The sequence below is a fragment of the Osmerus eperlanus genome, chromosome 10 (assembly GCF_963692335.1).
Source record: "Osmerus eperlanus chromosome 10, fOsmEpe2.1, whole genome shotgun sequence".
Lineage (NCBI taxonomy): Eukaryota > Metazoa > Chordata > Actinopteri > Osmeriformes > Osmeridae > Osmerus > Osmerus eperlanus.
This window is the reverse complement of record NC_085027.1, coordinates 16,457,001-16,469,197: the sequence shown is the minus strand read 5'-3', so window position 1 is coordinate 16,469,197 and position 12,197 is coordinate 16,457,001. Positions and strand designations below refer to the sequence as shown.

Genomic DNA, 12,197 nt, shown 5'->3' with positions numbered 1-12,197 from the left:
CATGGCACTTGGGCGTTCAGTGGTGGTGTAGCCTGAGAGGTTTGTGTGCAGACGTTGGCGAGACGTACCTTTCTCCATGCAGCAGACGTGGCACAGCTCCGTCTCGTCGATGCCTTCCGTACTGGCACAGGTGCACACCTCCAGACCATACTTCTCACAGATGGAGCCAGAGCAGCCCTGAGGGAGAGGGGGGGAGAGGGGGATGAGAGGGCCGGAGGAGAGGAGAGAGGAGAAGGGGGGGGGGGGAGGAGAAAGTGGTCAGAGAGGGGTGGCAGGGTGGGGGGGAGGAACAGGACGAGAGAGGAAAAAAAAAATGAAGAGGGGGGGGGGGAGGGAGAGAAAGTGTGTCATCACCCGTGTGATGAGGTTGGGATTGTTGGGATTGTGTCTCTGTGGCGGGAGACACAGGGACAGCGCTCACCCCGTTGAGGCAGACTTGCGTCTCTCCGTGGCAGGCGGTGAAGTTGGCCTTGGGCTCAGAGGTGGGGCACTGGGCTGTGGCACCGTTACACATGCCCTGGTGGGCACACTCCGAATCATCTCTGCACTTGTCGTTGGTGCCCTTAAAGGTGCACTCTGGTGTGCAGCAAGGGCCTTGGCTGGGACTGGACACACACACACAAGTCATTTTAAGACACTTTCCTATTTTCCTATAAGACAATACTACAGTCCAGTCCATCTAACCCATCTGTGTATCCAAATGTATATACAACAAGAGCTATAAATCAATACATGAGTACTGACCTGCAGATTTGACCAGGCTTGAGTTTGCACTTCTTGCCGTCAGCCTCGTTCGCATTGTAGCAGCACTGGTCTTTACACTGGTCACTGTAGCCACAGTCACATTGCTCTCCTGCCTCAACCAGGCCATTACCACAGATGGGCTGGCCGGACTCTGCGCGCACACACACACACACACACACACTTTACTCATGCTTTCTACCTCCGGGGCATGGTTACATCCACACACAAACGTGCCAAAGTGGGCCCATACCGACGAAGCAGTTGGCCCTCTTCTTCTCCAGCACCTGGCTGATGTTGCGCACGCTGCAGATGGAGAACTTGTTGTTGTTGAGCTTGTCTCCTGAGGTGGCCCGGGCGTACATGATGTAGTTCCCCTGCTCCTTCTTCTCCTGGGCCTTAGACTCTCCCGGGGTGCACTCTGTGCCCGAGTCATGCTGCACGCACGCACACACGCACACACAGTTCATAAATCCGTTCTTCCATCCCTCCCCAAATGTCTCCCATTAGGTGAGGGGTGTGTGTGTGTGTGTTACAGACTAGCGTGTTGAACAACCAAGGCCAGAGCCAGTCCAGTCCTCACCGGGGATCCAAAGTTGTGTCCGACCTCGTGGGCGAAGGTGATGTGGGAGACCTTGGGAGGCACGTGGGAGTTGTAGTTCTGCACGGTGATGATGCCTGTGTTCAGGGACTTCCTCTTGCCGTCAGAGTACAGCTTACTCTTCTCACAGATGCCCCCGGAGCTTCCTGTCAACACAGGACACACAAGGCAGGCCTTCAGCACGACAGCACCCCAACCGAGGGAGGCCAGGGGTCAGGCCAACACACACACCCTGGACAACACCAGTGCACTCATCAAACAACCCATCTCCCTGCATGCTGTGGTTGTTTCTAATACGTCGACAAGAAGTCCGATTTGCTGGTAAGGGCAGGGGGTTGTTCATTTGGAGCTGTTTTGAGCCCTGAGGGACCGGGGCGGGGTGTGGAAGGGGGGAGGGGGGGTGGAGTGGAGGGAGTGGGTGGAGAGAGGTGTGGAGGGAGGTGTGGAGGGGGGTTTGAGCCCTGGCAGAGCAGACAGTCCAAGGCCAGCAGAGGAGCCAGGTGGTGCTGTATATGCCCCCAGGGGGGAGTGACAGCCCAGGCTGCCTCAAGGGCACTGCTGCACGGTCACAGAGCCACCAATCCTGCCGCTCCACCCCCACCCTCGCCTTCTCGAGCGGGGGAACGCTTTCACAAACTCGAATTGGATGCCTACACAACGCAAATTTCACTGTGAAGCTTTTTTTAGTTCTTCCATTCTGTTGGAGGATGACATTTTTTCACACGTTTTAATTTGAATAGAGCAGTGCTCCTGTTCATAGTACAGATGGCTCTATGCGCAGTGTCGAAAAGGGAGGCAGAAAAGGAATGAAGGAGAGGAGGATGAAGGAAAGCGAAGTCCCTCAAGGTTCCTGTCCTTATCAGAAAATGTCTGGCTGGCCGCCTCCACTCCCCCCTGCTCCACCCCAAGCCCAAACAGGGTGTGTGTGTGTGTGAGGCCCAGGACGTCGAGGGAGGTATGAATACCTCCTTTCGGGTGGAAAACCTCTGCAATGAGGAAGACATGCTAGACCAGGCCACAATACCTTCACATCACCACTTTGTATGTGTGCAAGACTGACTGGAGCCCCTGGTGTGTAGGCAGTAACGGGCCAAATGCAATAAGAGCTCAGTACTGAGACCTAATGAAAGTCCCTGTGGGTCCCTGCACACTTCTCCCTGCTGAAGACTGAGACATCCAGACCCACGGCACCATCTTTCTACCTATATTCTCTCTCTCTTATTCTTCCCCTCTCTCACACCATCTCCCTTCCTCTTCCCTCGCTCCTCTCCCTCTCCGTTTTGGATCTATTCCCCATTCTGCCCACCCCCACACTATCCGGATCGATGGAGCCTGCTTAGAACATTGCTAATTTGCCCGTATCGATCGGCCCGAGCGTTTGTTGTTGTTGATTTTTATCTCCGTCCTGGGCGTGGAGGCAGGACTTAATCACAGTTCCTGCTCCGCGGGCTGGAGAGCCGTGCCACAGTCCAGTGGCTCGCTTCTTCTCCCTGACCTCTGAATGGGACAGACTCTGTCTGACCCCTCACACTGTTGAGGAACTGCTGGATGTGCGCTGACCTCGGCCTCTACTGTAAGGCTAGACTTCTCCCACTCAAGACGCTGATATTCTAGTGTGAATTATTCATTCAGAGGCGCGAGGTAGTTCTAGGATGCCTTGGCAGGGCGTGCGCGGGCGCGCATGTGTGTGTGTAGTAGACTGCAACTCTGACAGGGTCATTAGTGTGTGTTTGTTGCGGCTGCCCCATTGATTTCTTCCATCTCCCGGACCTCAATATGCTGACTGCAGCCTGACAGGCTGTCACCAAACACAGCAGACTGGAGGAGATCAGAAATAGAGATAGTGAAAGAGAGACAGAGAGAGAGGGGGGGGGGGGGAGGGAGAGGTTTGTCCCAATGCTTCAATGAACTCTGCATCTACTTCTAACAACAGGGCTTTGGGGGCTGTGGGGCAGGCGGGGAGACGGGCTCTTTAGTCCTCGTCTGAAGCTGGCAGGCAGGGAAAAGTGCCGGCTGCACTTTTGACTAACTCCAGAGGAGAGGTGGAAATCATAGGGAGAAAAATGCTGACACTGTAAGAAAAAAAAATCCACAGCAACGAAAAAAAAAAAAAAAGAAAAAAAAAAAAGGGAAATCATTTTAAAAGCGAAACAGCGTGGTGAAGATGCTATTGTAAATCTCGCCTCCCTCACCCACAGCCTCGGAAAATGAAACGAGAGGCTCTCGTCGCGGGACAGGGCAGAGGGAGGGGGAGAGGGAGGGGGAGGGGGAGGACTGGCTGATAGGAGTGACTGAGATGGAACAGCACATGAGTAGGGGCAGTGGCCAAGGTTAATGGAGCTTCTGAGGCCTGTGGAAGATTCATTCCCCGTTCCCATGATAATCATCAGCATCAAGATTTGGTAGGTCAGAGGAGAGACGCAGTAGTGCAGCATTGGTTTCTCCCAGCGGAGTGATTCCATTACTGATACTGGGAGCCTTACGGGAGAGACTCACAGATGCCTTCTGCAGTCCCAGGGCTGGGAACTGGGAACTGGACTACTCAGCACAAAGCTGAGACGGTCAGCTCTACGACACCCGATACACGCTTCCAGTAAGACGAGCTGCGTGTGTGTGTGCGTGTGTGTTATACCTGATGGAGCGCCGACCCACGCCAGGCCCAGCACGCCGTCGTCAAAGTCCCTGTCGCTGAACACGTAGGCCAGGCAGTAGTCGTCGTGGTTCTGCTCCGAGTTCAGCTCCAGGAACTTCTCCACGCCGATGTTGGCGAAGCGGAAGGGGTTGGTCTTGTCCTTCTCGTCCGTGGTGGTGTTGATCTGAACAGAAGCGTGCAGGGCCGTTAGGCAGGCACGGACGTTGGGGGATCCCAAAGAGACATTTGCGGAGGAGAAGGCGGGAGGAGAGGAGAGAGGTGAGGAGAGAGAGAGTCCCTCTGGTGTACAGAGGAGCATTCAAACACGCGAAGGACAGCGCATGGAACAATGACGCGGTGACAAAGGTAAACCACGCCGACGTGTTGTTCGGAGACGATGGAGGACATGCCGCGGAGCTGGAGGAATCATTCCAATTAAAAAGTCGTTGTGTCCTCAGCCCTAGAGAAAGGTGTTTGAAATGGATTTTTGGAGAAGGGCCCAGGGCTCCCACTTTAAAATGGCAGCTGGCACTCACCTGAGGATTGGAAGGATTTATCATGTCCCTAGCAGAGAGTGTGTGCAGGAATACTGATCAAGTCACACATAAACCTAAGACTGACCGGAAAAGGCAGCAGTTGGAGAGAAAGGGTGGGTCCTGTCCCCCAGGTTCGGCTCTCTGCGCCCACTCACCCTGATCCTCTTGACCATGAAGCTGATGTTGCGGATTCCCAGGAAGTCTGTGCTCTGGTAAATCGAGTCGATGGCCTTCACGTGGCTGGAGATCTGTGGAGCAAAGCGGCCAAGAGGTTAGGAGCAGAACTACAGCGGAGAGAAGCGCAGACATATACCCACACCCAGGAAAACATGAAACAATACAATCATCCACTTGCCAAGGACATAGCTGCATGTTCTCTCGAATTACTTGAGAACTGCCTGATGGAAATGAACTTGTGTTCCCGGGTGTTAGATTGAATCCGCACTTGAAGTCCAATAAATATCTCTGTGCGGTGCTGCTGCTTTGTGAGTGTTTCTCCACAACAACAACTCACACAAACAACTCACACCAGCGGTCTGACCCTGTCTCTATCCCCACCTGGGTCTACAGAACAAACTCGTCTGTCAGCTCTCTCTCCTCTCATGCCCCCGTGTCTGCAGAAGGCAGCGTTCTCCTAACTTTGAAAAGTTACTCACTCGTTCTATCAGACGGAGCCTGCGCGGCTGGTAACAGTGAGCCAAATCATCAGACTGCTGGCAAACACAAATCTAGATGCCCCGTCTCCACAGAGTGAGTGAGTGAGGGTGTGTGAGAGCATGTGTTCGTGTGTGTGGGCGTGTGTACCTGCGCAATGACAGCCTCTCTGGTGCCATAGTATTTGAAGAAGAGGTGGTCGGTCTGGATGAAGAGCTGGCAGGTGTTCTTCTCTGCCTGGGCCGCCCTCTTCTTCCTCAGGACCACCGGGCCAGGAGACCTCTCCTCCTCCTCCAGCACACTGCTGGAGTCCTGCAGCAACAACCAGCAGCACACACCATGAGAGAGAGGAGAGGAGAGAGACAGTAGAGAGAACGATAGACAAAGAAAGAGCGTAGAGAGAGTAGACAGTGAGTAGAGAGAGAATAAAGAGAGTAGAAAGAGAGAAAGGGAGTAGAGAGAGACGGATGGAGGGGGGGGGGGGGCAGTCTCTGGCCTGGAGGCAGCAGATGGAAGCCTTCCAGAACATGAGGAATTATATGGGGGGAATTCCAGGTCACACTTCAAGTGTGACTCATTCCCCCGAAAGAGAGAGAGCATGCATGCCAGATTATCATCGACATCATCCTTCTCCTCAGGCATCCACTGCTGACAGCTCTGTGGAGTCAGACACAATGGAAGGATCCTGCTGGCTCGAACAACACTGAGCCTTGTAGCCTTCCATGTTTTCCTGATCAGGATAGTGCAGCAGACTGGCTGTGGTTCTACCCAGAGCAAGCACACTCAAGGAGACATCGACTGGAGCTCAGAGGGGTTTAAATAAGCAAGTAGAATTGAACATGTAATGATAGGTTGCGTCAAGTGGGCCTACTGCGGTGAAACGTAATGGTGGTGGTGTTGGGAGGTGGGGGGGGGGGGACAGGAGAGGTGCTGGAGCTCACCTTCTCTGCCTTCACTGCAGACACCTGGTACCTCTTCATCCTCTCAAACACGGAGTGGTCCGCACAGCCCCCCTCAGACCCGTACTTATGGGGGTATTCTGCACAGGAGAAGAAGATGACAGGATTACAGACGACAGCTGGTCACATGGGCAAGATGAGAGGAACACACAGAGGAGGGTCTCTCTACTAAACCAGGCTTTACAAAAACATAAATGATATAAATACCAGTGCCACGGATGACACATGACATGGCTTGTTTCTTTGTGTGTGTGTTTGCATTTGCGTGTGTTTGTCTGATACATTTCTAAGAATAACAATTGGTACTGGGAAGACAGGGAGGGAAGTGAGAAGCTGCAGTTAATTAGGGAGCAGCTCTGACAGGGGCCCCATTTCCCTAAGCCACGAGAGGGTCTCGTTCAGGTCTTTCTTCTCTATCTTTCTCCCCCGGAAGAACAAGGCCTTACACCGAGCCAACACTAATTGAAAGAATAATCCTCCATTCACCCTTGTCTGCTCTTTACCCAGAACAAAGCTGTCTCCCTCTCCAGTGTCATGACAGTGAGCCTGCTGTACTGTCACAGGCCTGGTGAACAGTACTGTTACAGGGCCTGGTGAACAGTACTGTTACAGGGCCTGGTGAACAGTACTGTCACAGACCTGGTGAACAGTACTGTTACAGGGCCTGGTGAACAGTACTGTTACAGGGCCTGGTTAACAGTACTGTTACAGGGCCTGGTGAACAGTACTGTTACAGGGCCTGGTGAACAGTACATGACAGATAGCCCCACATTGTGCAGACAGAAGCATGCTCCACCCCACTACAGGACATTCATGAGTGGAACATTCAAAACTTTTGGGGGAATTAGGCCTCCTTATCTAATCTAAATCAATACAGACAAGAACAATAGACTGGTCTACCACAGACCATCGATACATTCAAACCAAAAACGGATCCCAGTGATTTGTATAAATTCCAATGCCTGCCATGTGGGAAGTTCATTCCTCACTACTTCCTCTGGTGCCTGGCGACAGGAGGACGTCTCCAAGGGGGGCAGACAGCTACATACTGGGCCAGCCTCAGGCTAGCCAGCCACAGTTACCAGGCAGGACAGGAGCCCAGGCCTGGGTGAGGAGGCTAGCAGGAGGGCTGGAGAAAAAACATCAGAGGTTCCTCGTGTGCCTCTTTTAAACATGCAGCAGTCCGTCCAGATCTACGGCTAAAGGCATTATCGTTGAGGACAAGTGCACTCTCACTAATCAAACCACGTCAGGCGGTGACATATCTAACCAGTGGCTGCAGCTGGGTGGCGGGTGCCCTTCCACTCTGAGGAAGCAGCATGCTGGGTGGAGAAACCCACTCAACCAGCCAGCTCCTGATACAACCACCCAACAGGCAGATCTCCTCCGGAATACAGCCCTGCTACAGGGACAAATGACATTACCCCGTGCACAAGTTCACAGATCTACTTATGAGAGCCCCCGTTGGCAAGCCCAGAGCTGGACCAGGGTAGGAGGCAGAGGATTGAGCCCAAGGTCTGGAGATCACCATGACGGGCTCTCTGGTCCGGGGGAGGGGTGCAGTGTCAGCCGACCCTGAAAGCTCCACTGGACTAACTATGCTGTGTGGTAGAACTAGCAGAGAAGAGCAGAGGAGGGAGAATATGCACCATGTGCCTGTGTGAGAGAGACTAATACTGCGAGTGTGTGAGAGAGAGTGTGTCTAATGAGGATTGCAGGATAAGTGAGCCATCTCCTGTCCCCAGGGCTCCAGCCCCGCTGGCTGAGGCTCATATACCTGAGCCTCATATACCTGAGCCTGCAGCTCAAACCCACTCAGCACACTGTACAGCCCTACACAACACACTGTACAGCCCTACACTCAGCACACTGTACAGCCCTACACTCAGCACACTGTACAGCCCTACACAACACACTGTACAGACCTACACTCAGCACACTGTACAGCCCTACACAACACACTGTACAGCCCTACACTCAGCACACTGTACAGCCCTACACAACACACTGTACAGCCCTACACTCAGCACACTGTACAGCCCTACACAACACACTGTACAGCCCTACACTCAGCACACTGTACAGCCCTACACAACACACTGTACAGCCCTACACTCAGCACACTGTACAGCCCTACACAACACACTGTACAGCCCTACACTCAGCACACTGTACAGCCATACACAACACACTGTACAGCCCTACACTCAGCACACTGTACAGCCCTACACAACACACTGTACAGCCCTACACAACACACCGTACAGCCCTACACTCAGCACACTGTACAGCCCTACACAACACACTGTACAGCCCTACACTCAACACACAGTACAGCCCTACACTCAACACACAGTACAGCCCTACACAACACACTGTACAGCCCTACACTCAACACACTGAACAGCCCAACACTCAGCACACTGTACAGCCCTACACTCAGCACACTGTACAGCCCTACACTCAACACACTGAACAGCCCAACACTCAGCACACTGTACAGCCCTACACAACACACTGTACAGCCCTACACTCAACACACAGAACAGCCCTACACTCAACACACAGTACAGCCCTACACAACACACTGTACAGCCCTACACTCAACACACTGAACAGCCCAACACTCAGCACACTGTACAGCCCTACACTCAGCACACTGTACAGCCCTACACTCAACACACTGTACAGCCCTACACTCAACACACTGTACAGCCCTACACTCAACACACTGTACAGCCCTACACTCAACACACTGTACAGCCCTACACTCAGCACACTGTACAGCCCAACACTCAGCACACTGTACAGCCCTACACTCAACACACTGTACAGCCCTACACTCAGCACACTGTACAGCCCAACACTCAACACACTGTACAGCCCTACACTCAACACACTGAACAGCCCAACACTCAACACACTGTACAGCCCAACACTCAACACACTGTACAGCCCTACACTCAACACACTGTACAGCCCAACACTCAGCACACTGTACAGCCATACACTGCTGCTAGTACGCTCAACACGGAGGGATTAACATTCGTTAAGTGTTTGGAGGGTACCAAAATCACATTGTATTCACGAATCAATATCCGATGGGATCATATAAATAGTGTGTAATCCATCACATATCAGAGAGGTATCCAGCGGAGTGGGCGTGTCCTGCTGTGTGACCTGCCTGGCCCCAGCCACCCCCTGGAGAGAGAGGGTGCTGACTGGGCTTCTGCAGACGTCGTCTCCACCCTCACCCCCACCGTCATCCCTCGGACATAGCTGCGCAAGACGCTGTCGATAGCGTTCTCCCGGTCAATACGCAAAGCTCCCTAATTGCGACCGGAACACACAAGAGCGCTCTCGCGGAATCAATTGCGATCCTGCGATGGTGTAATTACAGGTGTGGCGGGTCAGTTCAGACGGACTGCCAAGTGCGCGCCTGTCCCATCCAGTTACTGGAGGCCAGCTCCTTCAGTTGTGTTCAACAGCTGACTCCCTCAGACATCAGGACACATCACACTCCATTAATCAGAACTGCTCTTCTCTTGTGTACTCCTCTTTTGTCTCCTGTGGAGAGGCAAGAAGCTGTTGTGTGTGTGCGCGTGCGTGAGCGAGAGAGAAAGAGAGTGTGTGCGTGTGTGTGTGTGTGAGAGGTGGGTGTCAGGTCTGAGAGGACATGGCTCAACAGAGGTGCTACAAGCCTCTGAAATGAACCTGTCCATCAGCCGTCCAGAGGCGCAGGACACAGTGCTGTCACACTGCCAGGCCCCTGTCACCAGCTTCCACTCACCAGGGACACCAGGGACACAAACACCTCCCACCTCCTCTGAGCGAGGAAGCACACGCACACACACACACACACACACACACACACACTCTGGCCCCAGAAGAATACGCACGGCGAAGAGAAAACACGTACGCAAGAGCCTTCCGGAAAGCAGCTCTCCAGAGGACAAACATTGGTCCTGACAAAGTCTTCCTCTGAAGATTCACACACTGTCTCCACAACACGCGCACAGCTCCCTGGCCCCAGCATCACACCAGCCAGCCAAACTGTGTTTCACACCCTTCAGAGACAAACGGAGACATTCTAATTCACACCGTCAGTGGCAGAAAACTGCCAAGGGAACTGTTCTTCCGGCACTATCTTCTATTAATAGTCAGGACACCAGTACCGGGCCCGCTTTCCTGCCTCAGCTAACATTCGGCTTCACTGACCGAGACCCATTCTGTGGGCTGGTTTACTGGTTTAGCTTGACTTCACTTGACGATGAGTCATCCAAAAGTGCCCTCGTCGGTCATGGGGCTGTGGGAGAATGTAAGGGGTGCCAAGGGCTCAATCTGTTCACCCTGCAGTCGGGTCAGGAGAACAGTCCTGCGCCGGTCGCTGGACTGACTGGAGAGGCCCAACGACAATGCATTTCCCACTGACAATGGGTTCTTCATTTGAGCTCATAAAGCCATCATTGTCCCGGGCAGTGAATGCCCTCTCATTCAGATGCTAATCAAATAGCAGTCGGGGAATGGGAAGCAGTAAAAAGAAGAAGTCATGAACTGGGCCGTGGGAGTCACAGCCTCATTCCCAGGCAAGTTCCTTCCTTCATCCATATTTCGGTCTGTCCTTCACACACTCAGATAGCATCCTAGGAAGAGAGTCTTCTGAAACACCGCACCACAGTCTCTTCAAGCAACTATCACAAGGAAGAAAGCAGCAGAATTCATTTGTCAAGAAGAGTGTGTGTGAAGTGCGTGTTTGAAGTCTGTCAAAAGGAGCAGGAACGACGAGTCAGGAGTCACTGATTAATGGGTTGCTAGATATATTCCAGGGCCTGTCTTTTTTAAAAGACTACCAAAATACGGGTATGGTTGATATTAATATGAGCGTGGAGGGAGTGCAGCTTCAAAATGGAACCGTAGACAGAGACTTTGAATTTGCCTTTCATGCCACTACGTCGCTGCTCCTTGTCATATCCAAATAATTTCACTGTCTGGAATGACCTTGTGTCACACTGTCCATATCTGAATAATCGTCTTTGACTTGACTCGGGAAAACAAGGTTAGTCAGGGTTCACAAACACCTATCACTAGGGGGCAGCAGGGTGCAGAGTGTGTCACTCCAGGGTGCTCGCGGTGACAGAGAGCTAGCCCTGCCGCCTAACCTGCCACCACGCTGCGCTGTGACTTCATCTGGCAGGATAACAGACCTTTGCTTTACGTAACGACAAAGGGGACCCAGGCAGTCAGCACTCCTACATACTGTGTAGGGTGTGGAAGTGGAAGAACTCCAGTAAGGATTTGGGTTCATGTTAGGACACAAAGGAAAGGCGAATCGGGCAGCGAGGCCGCCAGAGCTTCAAAGCAGCCATTGTGTAGGTCTTCACTCACTGTGCCTTCCGTCACTGCGGAGGGGGTCAGATAACGGATTGTCACCGGATATGAGAGGCAGGGACAGGGACAGAGAGGGGACAGCGCTGTCCCTAGTTCCACGCACCTCTCAGACTGGGAATGAGAGAGGATCATGCTGGATAGCGTTTGCGCTCGTACGCGACAGTAAGCAATGAAGTGAGAAAACGTCTCTTCACATGAGGGAAGGTGTGAGGGGGGGGGGGGGGGGGGGGGGGAGATAGGAGGAGAACGCTTCGGAGCCCGCAACGAAGGATCAGTGTTCACACACCCTGGAACACTTCGGAGATAAAGTAAGGAGAGAGGAGGGAAAGGAGAGAGGGGAGTGAGATTAAAGACCTTGTCAGGGCCGTCTGTGCCTCTGCACCAGGAGCTGCGGTCGGTAGGGACAGCAGTAGTGAGCCACGACCTGAGGATGAGAACCTGGCTAAGCAGCACAGCAGGCTGGGTGGAGGGGGCCTCGCTAGGCTTCCTGCCTGCCTGGCAGTCCTGCTCTTTCCAGGCTGAGAGTCCCGGAGCCTCCCTGGGTGACCTGGCGGGGGTGGACTGAGACCGCTCTGACACCTCCGCTCTTATTAGTGGCTGTCTGCCAAAACCAGAAGTGTCTTAGGAAGCAAATTTGCTCCCTTCCTGACTCTGCACCAACCAGACGGTCACATTCTGACCCCTGA

General features: G+C 53.2%; 1 protein-coding gene across 1 annotated transcript in view; it reads right to left on the bottom strand.

Moving 5' to 3' along the window:
- Positions 1 to 12,197, bottom strand: part of adam10a (ADAM metallopeptidase domain 10a) — a 60,569-nt gene that overhangs the window by 5,099 nt on the left and 43,273 nt on the right. The window contains exons 5-13 of the mRNA XM_062472078.1: positions 6,106 to 6,203; positions 5,315 to 5,476; positions 4,666 to 4,758; positions 3,975 to 4,158; positions 1,325 to 1,488; positions 995 to 1,178; positions 745 to 895; positions 422 to 605; positions 69 to 177 (exon numbers count right to left, since the gene is read on the bottom strand). Of these exons, the coding sequence (XP_062328062.1) occupies positions 69 to 177; positions 422 to 605; positions 745 to 895; positions 995 to 1,178; positions 1,325 to 1,488; positions 3,975 to 4,158; positions 4,666 to 4,758; positions 5,315 to 5,476; positions 6,106 to 6,203 (1,329 nt within the window). The remainder of the gene's footprint in view (positions 1 to 68; positions 178 to 421; positions 606 to 744; positions 896 to 994; positions 1,179 to 1,324; positions 1,489 to 3,974; positions 4,159 to 4,665; positions 4,759 to 5,314; positions 5,477 to 6,105; positions 6,204 to 12,197) is intronic.